A 17754-nucleotide genomic window follows, 5' to 3' on the forward strand; every position below is an offset into this window, starting at 1 on the left:
TTTCTAGAACCATAGAGCAGACCCAGAAGAACTATTCACAAAACTGGAACGCATTGGGAAAGGCTCCTTTGGTGAAGTCTTTAAAGGAATTGATAATCGGACACAGCAAGTGGTTGCTATAAAAATCATAGACCTTGAGGAAGCAGAAGATGAAATAGAAGATATACAGCAAGAGATAACTGTTTTAAGTCAGTGTGATAGTCCTTATGTAACAAAATACTACGGATCATATTTAAAGGTAATGTATAGTATTGCACAAAGATTTGCTAGCACCCAGTTGTTTTGTCGCTAGGAAAAAGTTCTAAAATTGAGGAAGAGTTATCATGCCAACTTGACCTTTTTTAGTAGGTTTTTGTTTTTCTTTGAACAGAGCTTTTCACTTTGTTTTGCTCCTTTTGCTGCTCGGTAATTGAGGCTGAAATCTGCACAAAATGGCTAAAGAATGAACAGTCGATAGTGGCTTCCTCTTGCCATTGCTATTGCTGTTGGACCTTGGTTTTCTCTCTCCCTCCCCGTCCCTAGCACAATTTTTTGGCCTTCTGGGAAAGAAAAAAATACCTTCATAGCTATAGAAAAGAAATCCTTTCTCTGATATGGAAAGAAACCCTGCACCATGTAGAGATGTGTTGGTAATTATGCAGCATAGCAGGCCTGAGACAAAGCAAAACTGACATCAGCAGTTATGTAACTGTGTGAAATGTTATCTAAGGCATAGTTTAAAAACAAACAAACAGAAGTGAAAACCTACAGAAATCCCAAATGTTGAGTAAGTCTTTTGAACTTGCAAAACTCTCCAGGTATAATCACCTTAAATATTGCTTAAATGATCTACATTGCTTACATGTTTTAGGTGATTTTTAGAAAACTAAAACCATTTAATAAAAAGCTCAAGTGTTAACCATAGTTAGAGCTGTCTTAAACATCTGGGGTTTTTTGTTTGCTTGCGTTTGGTTTTTTTGTTGGGTTTTTTTGTTTATTTGTTTTTGGTTTGTTTGCTTGCGTTTGGGTTTTTTGTTGTTTTTCGGGGTTTGGTTTTTTTGTGTTGTTTGGGGTTTTTTTTTTTCTTTCCCAGGCATTTCTGGCTCTTTAAGGTATAGTGGGTTTTTGACGTTATTCTAAAGACAGATCTCTGAGAAACGTTCTTGTTTCACATTTGCGCTGTGTCTTTCAGTGATACTATAAAAGTATTTGCAGAATTTATTTAGTAGTGTTCTTTGTAGATTTGGCTTTTTTGCTCTTTAAATTGGTAAAGTATTCCATTTTTAATACTTTAATGCTAAGTGGGTTATTTTATTTTCTGTACTCCAAATACTAAATTCTCATTTTGACCAAGATAAGACAGCTATGGTGGCTTTGCTGTTTACTTAGTTACTCAGTGTTCTGTGGGTTCTTCATGCTGAAGTGAACGTACAAGTTGTCACTGATATCCCATCTTTCCTTCTCTTTACTGGGCTCAATGAATGGGATTTTTGTTTTGTTTGTTATTAAGTGATAGAGCTCTGAGATGTAGTAGAGTTTACTTTCCTGCATCATAGTATATTAGAACAAGCTGGTTCTTCTCACGATAACTTTGAATTCAGCTAACAATGTTCCCCTGGAGCTGTGCACAAATGGTACTGCAGATCCGGACATGATCAGTCTTTTTTACAGTCCTTTATTTTTCTGTGATGAGCTAAGTCCTAAATGTTACCCTCCTGGGTATCCATCATTTTAACTTCGTGTTGTAGAAACCCAGTTGTTTGCCCTGAAGTACAAACAGGTCGAGGTAAATATTGGGAAGTGTTTTTGCTTGGAAAAGTGTTTTGTTAAATTTTAGAATTAAACATCGATTTCAGCAGGTGTAAATGGGGAAATGAAACCTTGATTTGGTGGGGGTTTGGTTTTTTGTTTGTTTTTTTTGTTTGCTTGTTGGTTTTTTGGGTTTTTTTGAGGGGTGGTGGGTAGAAAAAGCTTTATATGTCATGGATTGAATAGGGAAAGAAAATAGGCTTTTCATTATTTACAGCAACATAGGTACTGAAAGCAAAAAGGGTATTGCAAATCTGCCTAAGTACCTGTGCATCACAGCAGTTTGTCTTTGGCCTTGTTATGCAAGTCTTTCACTTTTTACCTCTTCCTGAGATTTGTAAGTATAGCTATTCTATCAGTGTTATAAAACTTTCAACTTCTGGTTAGGTTTTTTTTTTACTTTTTAAAAATTCCTCACAAATACAGGATCATGTTAATGCTGCAGTACTTTCCTCACCACTGTTTGAGTTCTTTCCATTTCTATTCTAAATGGATAAATTCTGAAAGATTAATGCTGATCTCCTGTTTACTTTTCACACTTCTAATATTTTGGGGGAAGGAAAATTTCCGTGTGTAGAGCTTGGGGAGGTGTTGGTGGAATTTTGGTTACTTTCCCATTCCTTCAAGAAATTCCTCTTTAAAAAGACCCCAAAACCAAAAAACAACCTGAAAAACCCCTAAAAATGGTTCACAGGAATGTTTGTCATCCCAGCCCAGCATGATACGTAATTCTACTGCTTTCTGTTCCCCAAGTAGATGAATAAAAATGTCCACAAATGAATGAGTACTTTAGTTCTGTAATTAAAAATAAATAAATGACTGTTTAAGTAATAGCTTGGATCTAAATTTTTCTTAGGCTAGATTTATCCTTGGTTACTAGTACTAGATCTTTCAGCTTGAGATTCCTCAGGGAAAAGAGTGTATTAGCTTTGTTAAATGTGCAAAGAATCTTTTATGCTACTTTTTCATTTTAGTAATAACAGGTATTTTGAGAGTTGTATGTGTCTTTTTTTTTTTTTACTTAATTGCTATAGCTTTTAACTTTTTATTAGCTATTACTCTGAGAATGGCTGTCAGCCTAAGTATTTAGCTGTGTAGTACTTCATTCACAATTTCTCTATATACTGTAGACATCTCTTGGAGACAGTGAAATAGGTACAGTTGTGTACCAGATTACTTCGTAATTAAAGGTTAAAGAACACTGAGGGCAAATTCTGAAAATTAAGACATCTTCTTTCTTACAAAGCAAAATCCTAGGCTGCAGAGATTTATAGCGGTTTGCTATGGATATGACTGGTATGAAGATCACGTTGAAAGTGGTCCCATGGGTTTGTTGGAGAATACTTACTCTTATGTATAAAGGTCATTGAAAATATTCCTGGAAATACCTTTTAAGGTAGTGGTTAAAAAAAGCATAAACATACAGTAACTAGCAGGTATTTCAAAATTTAAGAGTTTTTCTTTTTCCCTTTTCATCTTTATTTACAGGAAAACGGAACAGTTGAGCCAGTCTGCCCTCTTTCAAATCATTCTTATGGAACAGAAGTAGTTTACTAAAATATATTAACAGTACATGTAGCTTTCTCTGAACCTCTAAGAATGGCATTAGAAATGAGTTTTGTACTGTTTAAATCAGAGACTTCGTATTTTCCCAGTTATACCAAAGCAAACCCTCAGTGCAAAGGCATTCAGGTTGCCTACAACACTTATTGATATTTCTTAGTTGAATAATCTAGATCTGGTTTAAATCTTTAAATTTGATAGTTTTTACTTGGAAGAGACTGCAGCTGAGACCATGTGTTGGCTTCAGCTTTTTCATGTGTGCCTCAGTTCATCCAATTGAACTGTAACGGAACATCTTCTGTTGTAACTTATTCTTGTTTTTTTTAACCAATTTTACGTAAGCTTTGAATAAGCAGATCATTCGTGTCATCAATTTGTAGTCAGCTTCAGTTTTTCCTCTGGTAAGATAGCGTATTTGATAATGAAAAGGTCTTTATGACTAAAACATGAAAGAAGAGAGGTTAACTGTTTTCTAATTGCAAGCATTTCAGATGAGAGATTTATTTTTGTACAGTCTGTTCTACATACTCTGCAGCTTTACAGTTTCCTCACACTTTAGGATGCAAAGCCAGCCTTGTGGCTGACTGCGATGGAGTGGTCCAGTCTCAGGGAGCCTGGGGCTTAGCAGCTACATGCAGATGCTGCTGAAAGGGGGAAGGGAAGAGCATCTTTATTTCAATTACTTGACTTACTAATTTGTAACTTAGTCAGCTCAGCTGATGTCATGTAAGATACTCTTACGTTCTGCAGCCTAGCTGCTCATTAGCTACAGCTTGTACATCTGACTTGTAAATGTGATTTTAAAAATATGGACAGTCCCTTAATATTTTTACTTAGCAGTTCAGTGTATTTGTCTGTTATCAGATACTTTATTCTTTAAAAACCTTGTTATTGGTACAAGATGTCAAAGTCTACTTCCTTGAGGTTCTTGGGATAAAGCTGATGCCAGTTTTCAATTATTGTGACACAAAAAGGTGCAAAACCCCCATATCTTTCTAATTTGGGGTACCTGTATATCTTGAATTTTGGAGTTTCAATGGGAGTTTCCCATTGAATTCTTTTCTTAAGTCTTCATTGGCTATCTGGCAAGATCGGTAGTAATTTTTAAACATATTGGTAGGTGATGTACAAGCCTATAGTCAAAGAATGCACTGTAATAAACACATTTGTGTAGGGTAGTAAAATGTTACTTTATATCGTGTCTTTCACAAATGCATGTAGAATTGTACAAGCTTACAGCTGTATTAATGCAACTTTTGTAGCTGTAAGATAACTTAAATCCTGATGTGGATGTCTGTAGATGTTCATATTTGTGGTAGGCCAGGATCTAAATTTGTCTCCTCATCTCGTATTGCACTTTGATTGCAATTAACATCACATCTCAATAAATAAAACATTGGTTGTGGAGAGTACCCTTGAAAGTCAGAGTATATTGCAGCACAGCAGTGCAAGTTACATTAGATAGCTAAAATGAGTATTTTCCTGAAGCCTAATGGCTTGTCAAAATGTATTACTACCTTATCAGTTCAGGCAAGAAAAAGATGAAAGGTATTAAAAGTTACCCTAGTTCTGGCTTGTTTTGGTTACACAAATTTGTGAAGCTTGATGAAATACTTGAGCTGTACTTTCCATCTGATCCCATAAAGATAGATCTTCTCTTGATGATTGAAATTTCATTACAGCCACCTGGGCTTGCTCTTTTCTTTTGCAATTAAAGCAAGCCTGAAGTTATTCTCAGTTCTTCAGCGTTGCATATGGAGAACTCCTATAGTAGTATCCAGACACTTCCATCAAAATTGTACAGCACTTTGTGCAGCAAACCTTTGAGACAATCTAAAGATACTGTTTGTTGTACATTGTCTATTTATACTTGATTGACCCAAAAGACCTAGGAAAAAAGTTGTTCATGCCTGGCTAGAAAATATCCACACCCTGTTACAGTGGATAGTAGCAATTTCTTTGAGACATTATTTCAGAAACACAGTACTTATTCATTTTCACCCTATACTGTTTTCAAGTAATAGTCAAATCCTCCAAACATGTCTGGTAACCACAATGTTTGCCTTAAACTGGAGTTCCTTGCAGGTCTTCTCAGCTGACAAAATTGGGCTTTATAAAAACTGCTAAAATTAGCCAGCCCTTCCCTGCTGATTTCATAATATTGGAATAGACACTCATAAACAGTGTGGGTTTTAAGTTCAGTGTAAATCTAATAGAGCACACTTTGTTAAGATAATTGGATCTGGTACTTTCAGAAATTGCACCTTTATTTGCTTGTTGAGTTTTCTTTAGATTTCTGTCACTAGTCAGGCAATAGGGTGGGAAAGCATACAATGTATAATGCAAGAGGCTTTAAAAAGTGCTTCTGCCATAAGCTTGTGCTCTGTTATAAGAAACTAGCACTAGTAAATATTTGCTGGAGACTTAAACAGTGTGCGTGGTACTTCAGGTCTGGTTCAGTTGCATATTTTTAATAACTGTTTTTTATTTTAAATAAATAAATGGTTTTATTTGCAGAATTTCTTCGAGTAGTAGCCCATAGATTAATATTTGGGTTTCTTCTGAAATGTGAGGGGACTCTGGAAGCACATAGCAGAAGATCCCAGTTTTGAAACATAGAGTCCATAGATCTGATACCAAATCTTTCTGGGTTTGTCTATACGAACCAGCCGCCTTTTGCAGCTACGTACCAAGGGCGAAGTCAGCATCTAGAAATCAGTGTTAGAAGAATTTATCAGTTCTAGTATTCTAGTAGTTGAGACATCTCCACAAAGAAAGTGTAGAAACTCACATATTCACAGGGGTTGAGATTCAAATAGCATATAGTGAAGGAGTACATGAACTTTGCAATATTACTAGAAATAATTACAAAAAAATAAATTCCAAAGATATGAGCCTTAAGTCATACTTTTTATTGAACTATATTGCTCTTACCTTTGACCTTTTAATGGCTGATTTGGAACCTCTGATCTGAAAACTTTGGAAACCTGAAGGTTTTTGTAGGGTTCCAGGTCTGGCAGTGCCATTTCTCCTGGCTGGTGGTTGTAGCGCTGCTTTGTATCTCAAAATCTGAGCTGCCGCTATGGTAGCAGGCATGTTTTGTGGTAGGATGTAAGTCCTTAGGTACAAGCATATTCAAGGGCTGTCAATTCTCACTTTTTGCTGGATCTGACAACTTAAGTTGGAGCTTGTGGACATGTTAGATACACAGGTGCACAGTTACACGTAGGTGAAGAGACACCTAGCAGCTACCTCCGTTAGGCTTTAAATTTCTGTTGTCTTGAAGCGTGTTCATGCTCACTGTCTCGCTCAAAAGCAATTTTAAGTTCTGAGTGCTTTCCTCTGAGAGGTGTGGTGATGTTACAAGAAAGTTTCCTATTAAAATTGTAATGCTTCTATATCACAAATGGCTGGAATTAATAATTGTAATGCAAAGACAGTCTTTTGTAAGAACTAAAACCAAATTCTTTGTTGCTTTTTTTAAATACAGAAGTCAAACTTTAATTGATATTTAGACATCTTGCACAGGAGCTGTGTGATCATTGTACAAGAAGTAATTACATGTAACTTGGTGATTAATGGGACTCTCCATTTGCATTCTCCTAACAGTATGCTGGTAGTCTATTGAAATATAGAATTTTTTTTATGGCAGCCTTGGACTTCTAACAACTCACACCTTGCTTTACAGGGCACAAAACTATGGATAATAATGGAATACTTGGGTGGAGGGTCAGCCTTGGATCTTGTAAGTATATGATTTTTTTGCATTATAAGTACTAGTGAACCTTATTTCATTGTGCTTTCATATCACTCTATAAAAATCTAGTCCCTGGAGGCAGCTGATATTACATCACTGCTACGTCGTAATGCTCAAAAAAATGTGCATTTGCATGGTAGTTCTGTTACATTGTGTTGATGTTGATTTTTTTTGTTTGTTTGTTTTTTGTTTTTCCTGTTTGTCTCTAAGCTTTAGGAAGCATCCGTTTGTTCTCAGTCAAATGTGGGGCTTTTTTTTTTTTTTTTCCCTTCGTATGAGGAAAAGTACTGTTCTTGCCATATGTGGTAGGTTTTTGGGTTGTCTGTTCCCCACAGGTCATCTGCCCCACAAGTGGAATATTCATTACACTTGAATAAAAAATGTTTCCTTTGGGATTGGGTCTCAGGAATGAATGAAGTTTGTGCCCACAGAGTACAGTTAATTTTAACTGGTTAAAAGGTGTTGGATTTTCCATTTTCAGGTATTTTCAGTTAATCATGAAAGTGCCTTTTACTTAAGATAGTGTAGCATTCATGAAGGATGTAGCTTAGAGAGTACAAGAGCACAGTCCACTGTATGTGGATGTGGTTTCCCCATACTTTCAGTACAGTTCTGCCTCAGCTGTAAAGCGTAGACCCACCCTTTCCTGTGAGATCCTATAACTCAGTCTTCGTCTGATTCTGAAGGAAAAAGACTATGTCTTCAGTATTACAGAATGGTGTTAATTATACATTTGCTAACAGTGGTCCTGTCTGCAAGAGCTGAAGTATGTGCTTAACTTCACAAATCTATTTAAACTTCTTTATGAAATTACATCACATCAACTCAGCTATGGGAATGCAAAAGCATAGTAATTATGTGTAGCATGTAGTAGTTTGTAGCTCTGGAACTTAGTCTTTTTGAGGAAGGGTCTGTGAGATACATACTCTTTAACACTTTTGAGTAATTGATGGTCGTCTGTGGAGTGTCAGAAATAGTGAAATAGCTTTTACTAGTGACAATTGAAACCGCTGAACCTTTACAAGAATAAAACTTTTAAGTATTGCCTCATTTGCCTCACTTTGCCATACCATAATTTCCTGGTGTTCTCTGTTTAGTGCTGTGGTGTTGGTATTTTTTTTTTATAGCAGAATCGCCCACCTTAATTGCTTCTGCTTTATTTACATAGCTTTCTAATGCGCAAAGTTTACACTTATTTCATGCTAGCAGCTTTATAGTAGCGCGTTATGTTCCTGATGCAAAAGCAAGCATGGAATCAAAAATGTGGGAACAAGAGAAAAAAGCATCATTAAATTTAAAAACCACAGTCAATAGACTAATTTATTTTGAAATAAATTGAGTTTCTTAATTCACTTAATCTAAAATGCAAAATTCAGTCTGCTGTGTTTACTGTCTATAGGAAACTATAACTTCGTGGAAAGTTCTAGCTTCTCATGTGCACTGCATGCTGAGGGGAGTGCATACTGTATATACATTAGAAAAGTAACAGCATATGTATTATCAGTAGAGGAGATGTGAAGATGACCGTTCCAATGGCACCTATTTCTGATAGAATGTTGACATACTTCATTGTATGAATTCTGTTCTTAAAAAAAAAAATCTTTCAAGTTTAAGATTTTATTAAATCAATAAGGCAAAAATTAGACACAAGAGTAAAGTTATTTTAATGTGTCTTTTCTCTAAAGCTGCGTGCGGGCCCGTTTGATGAGTTCCAGATTGCTACCATGCTAAAGGAAATCTTGAAAGGTCTTGACTACCTACACTCAGAGAAGAAAATTCACAGGGATATAAAAGGTGCATAACATTTTAAATGTTTTTGTTTGCTTTGTTAAAGCCCTTAAAAATCATAAGAGCGGTATTCTAAATCAGATATTATATTATTTCCCCTTGGCAGCTGCCAATGTCTTGTTATCAGAACAAGGCGATGTTAAGCTTGCCGATTTTGGAGTTGCTGGGCAGCTGACAGACACACAAATTAAGAGGAATACCTTTGTTGGAACTCCGTTTTGGATGGCCCCCGAAGTTATTCAGCAGTCAGCGTATGATTCAAAAGTAAGTATGAGAGTAGAATACCTTTTCTTGGTATCTGCAGATCCAACAGAAATTACTTTGGCTTTTGTCTTTTTAGCTCTATCAGTATGGAGAAAAAAAATAATTGCAAATTGCAGGGTTTCAAATAATAAAATTAAAAGTACAATTACATTGTTTTTTATACAGGAGTTGCATGTCACTGTACTCACATGCAAGACTTGTGTAAACTCACTGAGTAAATTGATGCTTTCACGTTAAAATTCTTTCAGAGAAACTGCCTCGATGCTTTCAGTGTTGTAGGTTGGTTGGTTGATTTGATTTTAATTTCAATTCAGTGTTTCCAATTTCAAAGAGTAATAAAGCTCTCGCAAATTAGAATGCCACCAGAATTTATCAGCTTATTTAAAGCCAAGGTGATGGCTGAAGTTTCATTCTCGTCTCAGATTTTTATAAACAGCTCTGGATATAATGTCTTTAATGGTATTTCTGAGGACCTGTGTAATGCTGAAGATTTTAACACAGGTGACTGATCTTGAGAAGGAAAAAAATAACTTGAACTACAGGATGGGTAGCTGTGGTAGTATTGTGGTAGCATTATGGTACCTTGTACATTTCTTTTTCATGGGAGCTATTGATGGATGACTAAAGGAGACTTGCAAAGGAGAGTTTCCCTATGTGAACTAGCAGCAGAAAAGCAGACCTCCTCCGTGTTTTTCTGAGGATTGGGAGCTGCTGCTAGAAATGACGATAAGGAGGGAACAGTCCCCTCTTCTCCCATGTGTATGCCCACAAGACGACCTAGAGCATGTGGTTAGTGAAATGGCAGTGTATTTTGGTGCTAGCATTGGACTTTCTACACTCTCTAGATGCAACCTGAAATAGGAGCAAGAAATCTAAAAATCTTGGTATATGCAAAGTAATACTTTCATACTGGTTCCTCTCAAATAGTAAACATGTAACTGTACTTGTGATGTGCACATAAAGAAAAGACTGTTGAATATCTGAGATGTCCTGAAGATATTCACACTCCAGGAGACTTTCCCAGGATCATTCAGACTTGAAGGAATTTGTGTACATATCACAAGGATTCTTGCTGATAAGAGGGAGCATGTGCATGCAGTTGGAGTCCTCATGTTTAGGGTTTCAGTGGCACAACTGTAATGCGCTCCCTAGGGCATTTTGGAAAAGCACTCTACCCTGCTTTAAAAATGCGTGTTGTCCAGTTGAAGTGAGAATAATTCCTCTTCTGCTTGCCCTGTGAATAAATCAGCTGTACCACCCCTTCCTTTACTTTCTGCCAGCAATGCAATCTTTTGCCTTCCATGTCTCCTCAATATGTTGCAAAAGCAATGCCCTCTGCCTTTTCTTTTTATGCCAAAAGTCTGGTAGGAAAGCACAGAGGATGCAAGCCTTTGGTAAGACAGCTGAAGGGTTTTGGACAGGATACACTTCAATTTCGAGACTAATACTGATGAGTCTTTTGACAGCTGGACTGAATTTCAACATTTCTCCTTCTCTCCCTGCTTCAAAATGACAGAAAATAAAATAGAAATTCATACATTTTTGTGGTGGCAGAGATTTACAAGCCCAATCTCTTCTTTCAAAACATTCTGCTCCAATATACAATTGTTGGTTATGATATTTCAGTAATAAACAATGAGCTAGTTTAATTCTTCAATATTAAATACAGATACTTTAGTTCTTGTCAATAGAAAAGGAGTATTGGAGAGATGCAAATTGTAACCCTTGTTTACTCTATGGGCAACTTTGGTTTATGACTTCTGTGCCAAGTGTAGTCAACCATTGACAGCCACTTTTTAATTAGAAACACCCTTAGGGACCTTAATAGCTATTGTAGCTCATCGAAAGTCATGCAAGTAATGTATATGTCACTTGGGGAAAATCTCTAAATCGGAAAAGAATTTTATAGTTCATAAGATATTTTGATACAAAGACAGAATTAATTTATAATGCTTACCTTTAGCTAAAATAAATGCCACTTCATTGTTCTTCAGAAGCTCACACTGTGAACTTGATGTTTCAGGTCTAACTAGTTGTTGGTAATGTTCTAGCTAAATTCATCGAGCAGTCTGTTAGGAAAGCAATTAAGTGATCACCTGCTGGATTGAAGTCTCTGCCTTGTTCCTTTAGAGTGAGGTGCCAAACAAGGTTGGATACCTCAGTGCATCTACAGTATAAAAAGTAATGTCAACGTGCAGCTTTGCTATCTAAACAAAAACTGAATTAGACAGGAAATTTATGGCATGTTGTAGTTCTTTGTATAGAAAAAAAATCAAAGGAAGAATAATGTTTCTGAAGCTTTTTTCAAAAACATATGTCTTCAGGTGCATGTTTATCTTGCTGACAGTGTTACAATAGTGACAAAGTGTGGAACAAAAGTGATGTTGTAGATGGTTGTCGAAGTTATTAAAGACTGATTAAGTCAGCCAGGTCTTTGGGAATTACAGCCTTCAAGTATTGGAAAAGAATCTTTGTGCATTCTATCTAAAATGAATTTTATTATATAGGTGGAGTATATGTGAAGATTTCAGTTATTAAATACTTAGTCGTGACAGCCCTTAATTTTGTGCTAAAAGTAACTTTTCCCTTTCTCAGGCTGACATCTGGTCACTGGGAATCACTGCTATTGAACTGGCCAAAGGGGAGCCTCCCAACTCTGATATGCATCCGATGAGAGTTCTCTTTCTCATTCCGAAAAACAATCCTCCGACTTTATTAGGAGAATTCAGTAAACCTTTTAAAGAATTCATTGATGCATGTCTGAATAAGGACCCAACATTTGTGAGTAGATATATGTGTGTGTATATGGATGTTTTGGTTTTTACTCTCTCATGCTTGCAAAGCATTTTGCTTTGTTTTTGCTTTAGTGTATCATAATTGATTGAAATAATTTTAGAGACTCTACTTTCCACTGTTAATAGTAGCGGTGTTTCTTTAATAGCTATGTCTCCATCCTAGTCTCTTTTGCTTAAAATACTGAAAGGGGGAGGAGGAATGCTGAAAGAAATGATGATGACAGAGGCAGCTTCCTAAAATGCACTCAAAGCTAGGATAATGTCAGAAGAGAAGCTTTAACAAAGGAGAGAACTTAAATGTTTTCCTTCAGCAGAACTTTTGCTGTCTGTTTGAACTCTGCTTACAAGGAAACGTTGCACTGGAGAATTTTGATTAGTCATTTTCCTGGGTGTGTACCTCCTAGCATGGAAGGATAAGCAGTATAGTCTGTGTGCGACTTGGTCATATTTTTAGAGTGCTTGTCAATGTGGATTACTGGGTTTTCTTCACTTCCTGTTTCACTAATTTCCTGATATTATATGAGTTAGCTCTAGAAGTCAGTTGTCTTACTAAATCTCCCCTATTAACATTTAAAATCATGAAATGTTAGCATAACATTAAATATTTAAGTGTTTCTTACAGCGCCCTACTGCAAAAGAACTTCTGAAGCACAAATTCATTATGAAAAATGCCAAGAAGACTTCATATCTGACAGAACTGATCGATAGGTTTAAGAGATGGAAAGCAGAGGGACATAGTAGTGATGAAAGTGATTCCGATGGTTCCGATTCGTAAGTTTATTTTCAGTTTAGTCTCTTTTGGGCTTTTTTTTTTTTTTTTTTTTAAATGTTACTAAAGTAGGTTTGTTGTAGTTTCTCTGTGTAATTAACTCTTCTTCTGTATATCTGTCTTTGTTCCAAATGTTTTTTGTTGGCTTCATTTGAGAAAACCCCTTGTATGAACCTGAAGACTAATGCATAAGTCAAGCTCTGCGCTCGTTATGTCTTTAAACTTTCTCTGAACTCAATTTCAGTTCTCTTTAAGTGCTGTGCATTTCCTAGTCTAGGGCTAGTGGTTATACCAAAAACAATGAATCACAAGTAGAAATATTGCAAAGCAAGGTTGAGGTGTATGACGAAGTTGCACAATGCCTGTGGAACAGCATACATTCTGTAAGTCTCTTGCTTTTCTGGATATCGGATAACTGTTTTAAATGGGATGCCACAGGAGAAGGTAAGCTTCGTGGGTAGATAACATCTGTTTGCTTTGATCGTGTTTCAGTTTATTCAGCCTCTGAAGTTGTTTTTTTTAAGTTCATTTAATGCTTCAAGACATGTTTTTCTTCTTACTTTAAGGAATAGGAATGAATCCATATAAATTATTATGTGTTTGGGTTACCTGTGCTTGCTTAGTGTTCTGTTGTGGCTAGTATTATGTACATCGTATCCTTTTTCTTCAGGGAGTCCAGTAACAAAGAAAATAACTCTCATCCTGAATGGAGCTTTACTACAGTTCGGAAGAAGCCAGATGCAAAGAAGCTGCAGAATGGGACGGTATGTACAGTCTAAAGAGTTCGTCTTTCTAAGTGCTGGTTTTGAAGCCAATTTAAGGAAGATAGTGGTAGAACTTAGTAATTATTCACTTTTTGTAAGAACTGACTATTTTTTTGTAGTTCAAGGGATGATGATTGTTAGTGATAGTTCCTTTGCCCGTGTCAGCCTTAAATGCAAAAGATACCGCATACTAATAGATCAGTATCTGTTCATGGAGATGGGAATTTAAAGGCTTATATAATATTAGAGAGGAAAAACGGAACTGTTTTTCTGATGATATATGACATCATCAGGCATCTGTTTCCACATCACGTAATGTTTGTTGATGTACTGTGCCTTTGTTGTTTTTGTAATGTATTTCAGGTGCTTTGGTGAATTTAACTGAACTTTCAAAATCACATGTGCTGTGTTAAATGCAGCGTATACGTTGTATAGGAATATGCTAACGTAATCCTTATTTGTCAACTTTTAGGATCAGGATCTTGTTAAAACCCTGAGTTGTTTAACTATGATAATCAACCCTGTGTTTGCTGAGGTAAGTCTCGACTTAACAAACTTCTTTGAAACTATTACCCAAGTGTCTGATGAGTTTTATAAGGTTTTTTCTGTTTTGGTTTGCTACTCAGCTTAAACAGCAGGACACAAATAATGCTAGCAGAAAGAAAGCAATTGAGGAACTTGAGAAAAGCATCAATATGGCAGAAGCAACATGTCCAGGGATCACAGATAAGATGGTGAAGAAACTTATGGAGAAATTTCAGAAGTAAGTTAAGGAATTTTTTGTATGCAGTGTAAAAGGAACAAAAAAAAAAAGCTTTATTTTAAAATTAAAAAAAAAAAAAAAGAAAAAAAAAGTACTTATGTACAGCAAAGGTTAGTTGACACTGAACTTCATATGTTGCGGAAATTTAAGTAGTTTAGTGATAAGTGAAAGATCTGCTGTTTCCAAGGATTTAAACTTTTAGCTTCGGTAGTTAGATGTAACACTTCTGTTTGAGACTAAAATTAATAGTAACAATTACTGTATCTGTTTGGTCTTCTAGCGCTGCAATTTTACTATAGTCGTTATACCTTGCTTCCTTTAATTTAGCCTGCATTTTTGTCGTAAGTATATTTATAGCAAGTAAGGAAGCAGGAGAACATTTAACTTCTCTTTTTAGGGAATATTTTCTTGAGAATGTCACTTCTGGTGGTTTTTTCCTATGATCTGTTGAGGTGAAGGCATGTACTAGTTCAGTGATGCAAAACCAGTTATGTGCTGTTTGCCAAGCTGAAACAATATAATTAACAAAATTCTTGATTGCTTTTTTTATCCATAGATTTTCTGTTAATGACTCATCCTAAGAAACTTCACATAATTGACTGATGTTTCGTATGGACCCAGTGAAACCCACCAAAACTACTTCAAGCTTGGCAGTGCTTAGCTCATGAGCTCCTTGTGCCTTTTGGATCTTTGCAACATATTGATGGTGATTGAGGATTTGAAAGAACCTACTCAGCTATTTTGTGGCAGTGCACATGGTTTTATATTTTCAGGAAATTATTTTGTAAAGAACAACTTTTAATATTGTAGTTTCACCTGTTTAATCTGATAAATGTTGAGGTGCAGTTTTGCTTTTAGAAATAACCATTACTTTAGTTAATAGAAAGTGCAAGTATGTTTTGATGCTATTTTGTTCCTGTACATGGGGATGTACAGGTCTTTTGTATTCATGAGTTAAACTTTTGTAAATCACTAACAAGCTTCAGAGAAAATAGCTTTTTCACAAGTGTATTCAAAACATGTAATGTAGTGGCAAGGGTATTGCTGTAGCACCTGCTTCAACCAGCATATAGTTATCGTGCCCTGAAAAATAAACCTGCAACAGTATCTATTATAATTCTAAATTGGTACAGTATTTTAGGCAGCTCTATGATTAAATATATTTGAGAGCAATATGTCAATAGTTTGCAGGTGATATGTAGCAACAGGTATATCCTGATGTACAGTATATGTATTACCTTTTAGAACAGGTTTTGAAGTAGTAGTTCAGTCATCATGGTAGGAAAATTTAAAGCAATACAGTTGAGGGGTGGGGCTTTTGGCAATAATGGACAAAACCTGAAGTCCAATTTAACTTAATTTAACTTTTTTCCTCTGAGTATACATGCCTGGGTGGAAGGGAGCCAGAGAAGCCGAGCGTCGCATGATACATACCTCACAAGCAGGTATAAGTGTAACACCAGCGTTCTGTGTGGTGGTGTTGTTTCTCCTGTAAGATATTTATACACATTTTTGTTCTTAAATACCTTAAATACAGTACATCAACATAACTTGTTTATAACTTTCTGAAAGTGTATTTTAAATATGTATTTACCAGTTAATATGCAAATAATTGAGTTATAGATATTCCTTCACAAAAAGGTAGTACTGTGCAGTACAGAGTGATTTTTTTTGTTTTGTTTTGTTTTTCATAAAAAGTAGTTAAGACTATAAACTTGCTTTCAGTTATATATTTATGGTACTGCTAGATGGGTAATATCTTCTCTTCTGTTTTTGGTTTTTTTTGGTTTTTTTGTTTTTTTGGTTTTTTTTCCCTTTTTCAACCCAGTATGTATATTATGCTGAAGTTTTGAACATGGATTGTTTTTCAGTACTTAGCTGTGGAGCTGTTGGTGTAAATTTATTTTTGATAAAGGCTGGGTGTGTTTATTTTATGGTTCAGACCTGCACATTTTGTTTTTGCACAAAAGTCATTTTAAAGAATCTGAAATATATCTGCCAAATACTGAAAAAGTAATGGTGTGCAAGTAAATACTGCATTTTTAGTCAAATGTTGCCATTACGTTGTTTTTATATAAAGGACACTTGTGAGAGATGGTGGTTAGATATGCCAAGGACAATTATTTTCAATGGTGCCTACACTGTAAAAAAAATTACTTTTAACTCCTTGTTTTAATTTTAAAAAAGTGTTTCTGTTTAAAACTTTCATCTGCTATATAACTGAAATTCAATTAGAATTTATATCTGAGAAAAAAGTCTGGAAATAGTTTTTGAAAACAATAATGTTATGGATTAAATAAATATTTTTATAAATGTGTAAAAGCAGCAAAAGTTGTAAATACAGTTGACCTGAAGCTTTACAAAATAACTGCATCACAGAAACAAATTGTAGTGCTCCTTTAGCTTCTGTAGTTATTAGTCTTGTAAATCTGTTTATAGATGAAGCTGATCTCAATGTTTTGGGGGGTTTTAAATGGTTTAAAAATAAATATTTAAGTTCCGTAAACTTTCATGAGCTTGTTCTGTTGTGCGTTTTATTCTGCATTTTAGTAGATGTGCAGAGGTGTGGATATACCTCTTACAAGCTTGTGTTCTAGTTCAAGAAAGGTGTTCCTTGCACAGAGTTGCACGGTTCTTTTGAAAAGGTTTGGGTCCCCCCCATGCTGTTCTTGTCCGGAGGACACCTACCAGCTGCTACGCCACAGGGAGTGCTATAGACAGATGGAGCAGCCCCAGGGTTCGGTTTGGTTCCGTTCCTAAAGAGGAGTCTTCAGGATCTGTGTGCTCAGATGAACGTGACAACATGGTAGAGATGTCAGAACGCTCTGACTTCATTGTGAACTCGGCGTTGTGGAGTGAAGGTACAGAAGGGCCTGTGCCACAGTCACCTCGGCTTTCACTTCGGCAGTCTCAACCCAAATCTCATTTTAAAGAGCTCCATAGACATTTCTGAGAATTAAAAACATGTTTTTACTTCCATGTCACTTCCCTTATGGTGTTCTTTTTATGTGGGAGACCGAGGGGAGAGGTGATGGGAATTCTGAATTTTTAACTGGTGGCTCCACCCTGCTGACACAGGGTCTTTAATCTATGCAACTCTAAACGATTCTGGGTAGGTAGGGTTAGTGAATCATTTGGGAAATTGGAACCTGTCCTATCTGTGATATGACTGTAACAAGATGCTGAATTATGGTGCCTCTTCTTTTCCTGTGAAATGGGTGGGATGTACACCTGCCTCATAGGACAGCGTGGGGAAAACTCATCCACGTATGTATAATACAACCTCGTTCTCTCCAAGTCCATTCGAGAAGGTTTTTATTGTATCACATATGGCATTTCTGCGCCTAAAGTCTCTGTGCATCATAAGACTATAATCTAACTCTAAAGAATGGACGTCTGTATTACTGGTTTCCAGAGAACAGTTGTCTTTTTCCCCACCATGTGCTAGGTATTGATGAACTGTGTAACGTAACGGGCAGTATTCTGTTGCTGGCAGATAGCTA

General features: G+C 36.0%; 1 protein-coding gene across 6 annotated transcripts in view; it reads left to right on the forward strand.

Annotated features, from left to right (window-relative positions):
• STK26 (serine/threonine kinase 26) overlaps positions 1 to 17235 on the forward strand; it is a 33563-nt gene extending 16328 nt beyond the window's left edge. The window contains exons 3-14 of one of the 6 annotated variants that reach the window (XR_015702686.1): positions 8 to 238; positions 7040 to 7096; positions 8794 to 8902; positions 9003 to 9160; positions 11756 to 11941; positions 12578 to 12726; positions 13395 to 13488; positions 13961 to 14023; positions 14115 to 14251; positions 14808 to 14957; positions 15631 to 15696; positions 16897 to 17235. Coding sequence is in view for 1 of the 6 variants with exons in the window: in XM_087748986.1 (XP_087605112.1) it covers positions 8 to 238; positions 7040 to 7096; positions 8794 to 8902; positions 9003 to 9160; positions 11756 to 11941; positions 12578 to 12726; positions 13395 to 13488; positions 13961 to 14023; positions 14115 to 14251; positions 14808 to 14832 (1209 nt within the window). In the remaining 5 variants the exon portion in view is untranslated. Of the gene's footprint in view, positions 1 to 7; positions 239 to 7039; positions 7097 to 8793; positions 8903 to 9002; positions 9161 to 11755; positions 11942 to 12577; positions 12727 to 13394; positions 13489 to 13960; positions 14024 to 14114; positions 14252 to 14807; positions 16762 to 16896 lie in introns of those variants that run through there. The other 5 variants (XR_015702685.1, XR_015702683.1, XR_015702682.1 and 2 more) reach the window with 5 other exon arrangements.
• The last annotated feature ends 519 nt before the right edge of the window (positions 17236 to 17754 follow it).

The sequence above is a fragment of the Nipponia nippon genome, unplaced genomic scaffold (genome assembly GCF_047370975.1).
Source record: "Nipponia nippon isolate SJK-2023a ecotype South Korea unplaced genomic scaffold, ASM4737097v1 scaffold_12, whole genome shotgun sequence".
Lineage (NCBI taxonomy): Eukaryota > Metazoa > Chordata > Aves > Pelecaniformes > Threskiornithidae > Nipponia > Nipponia nippon.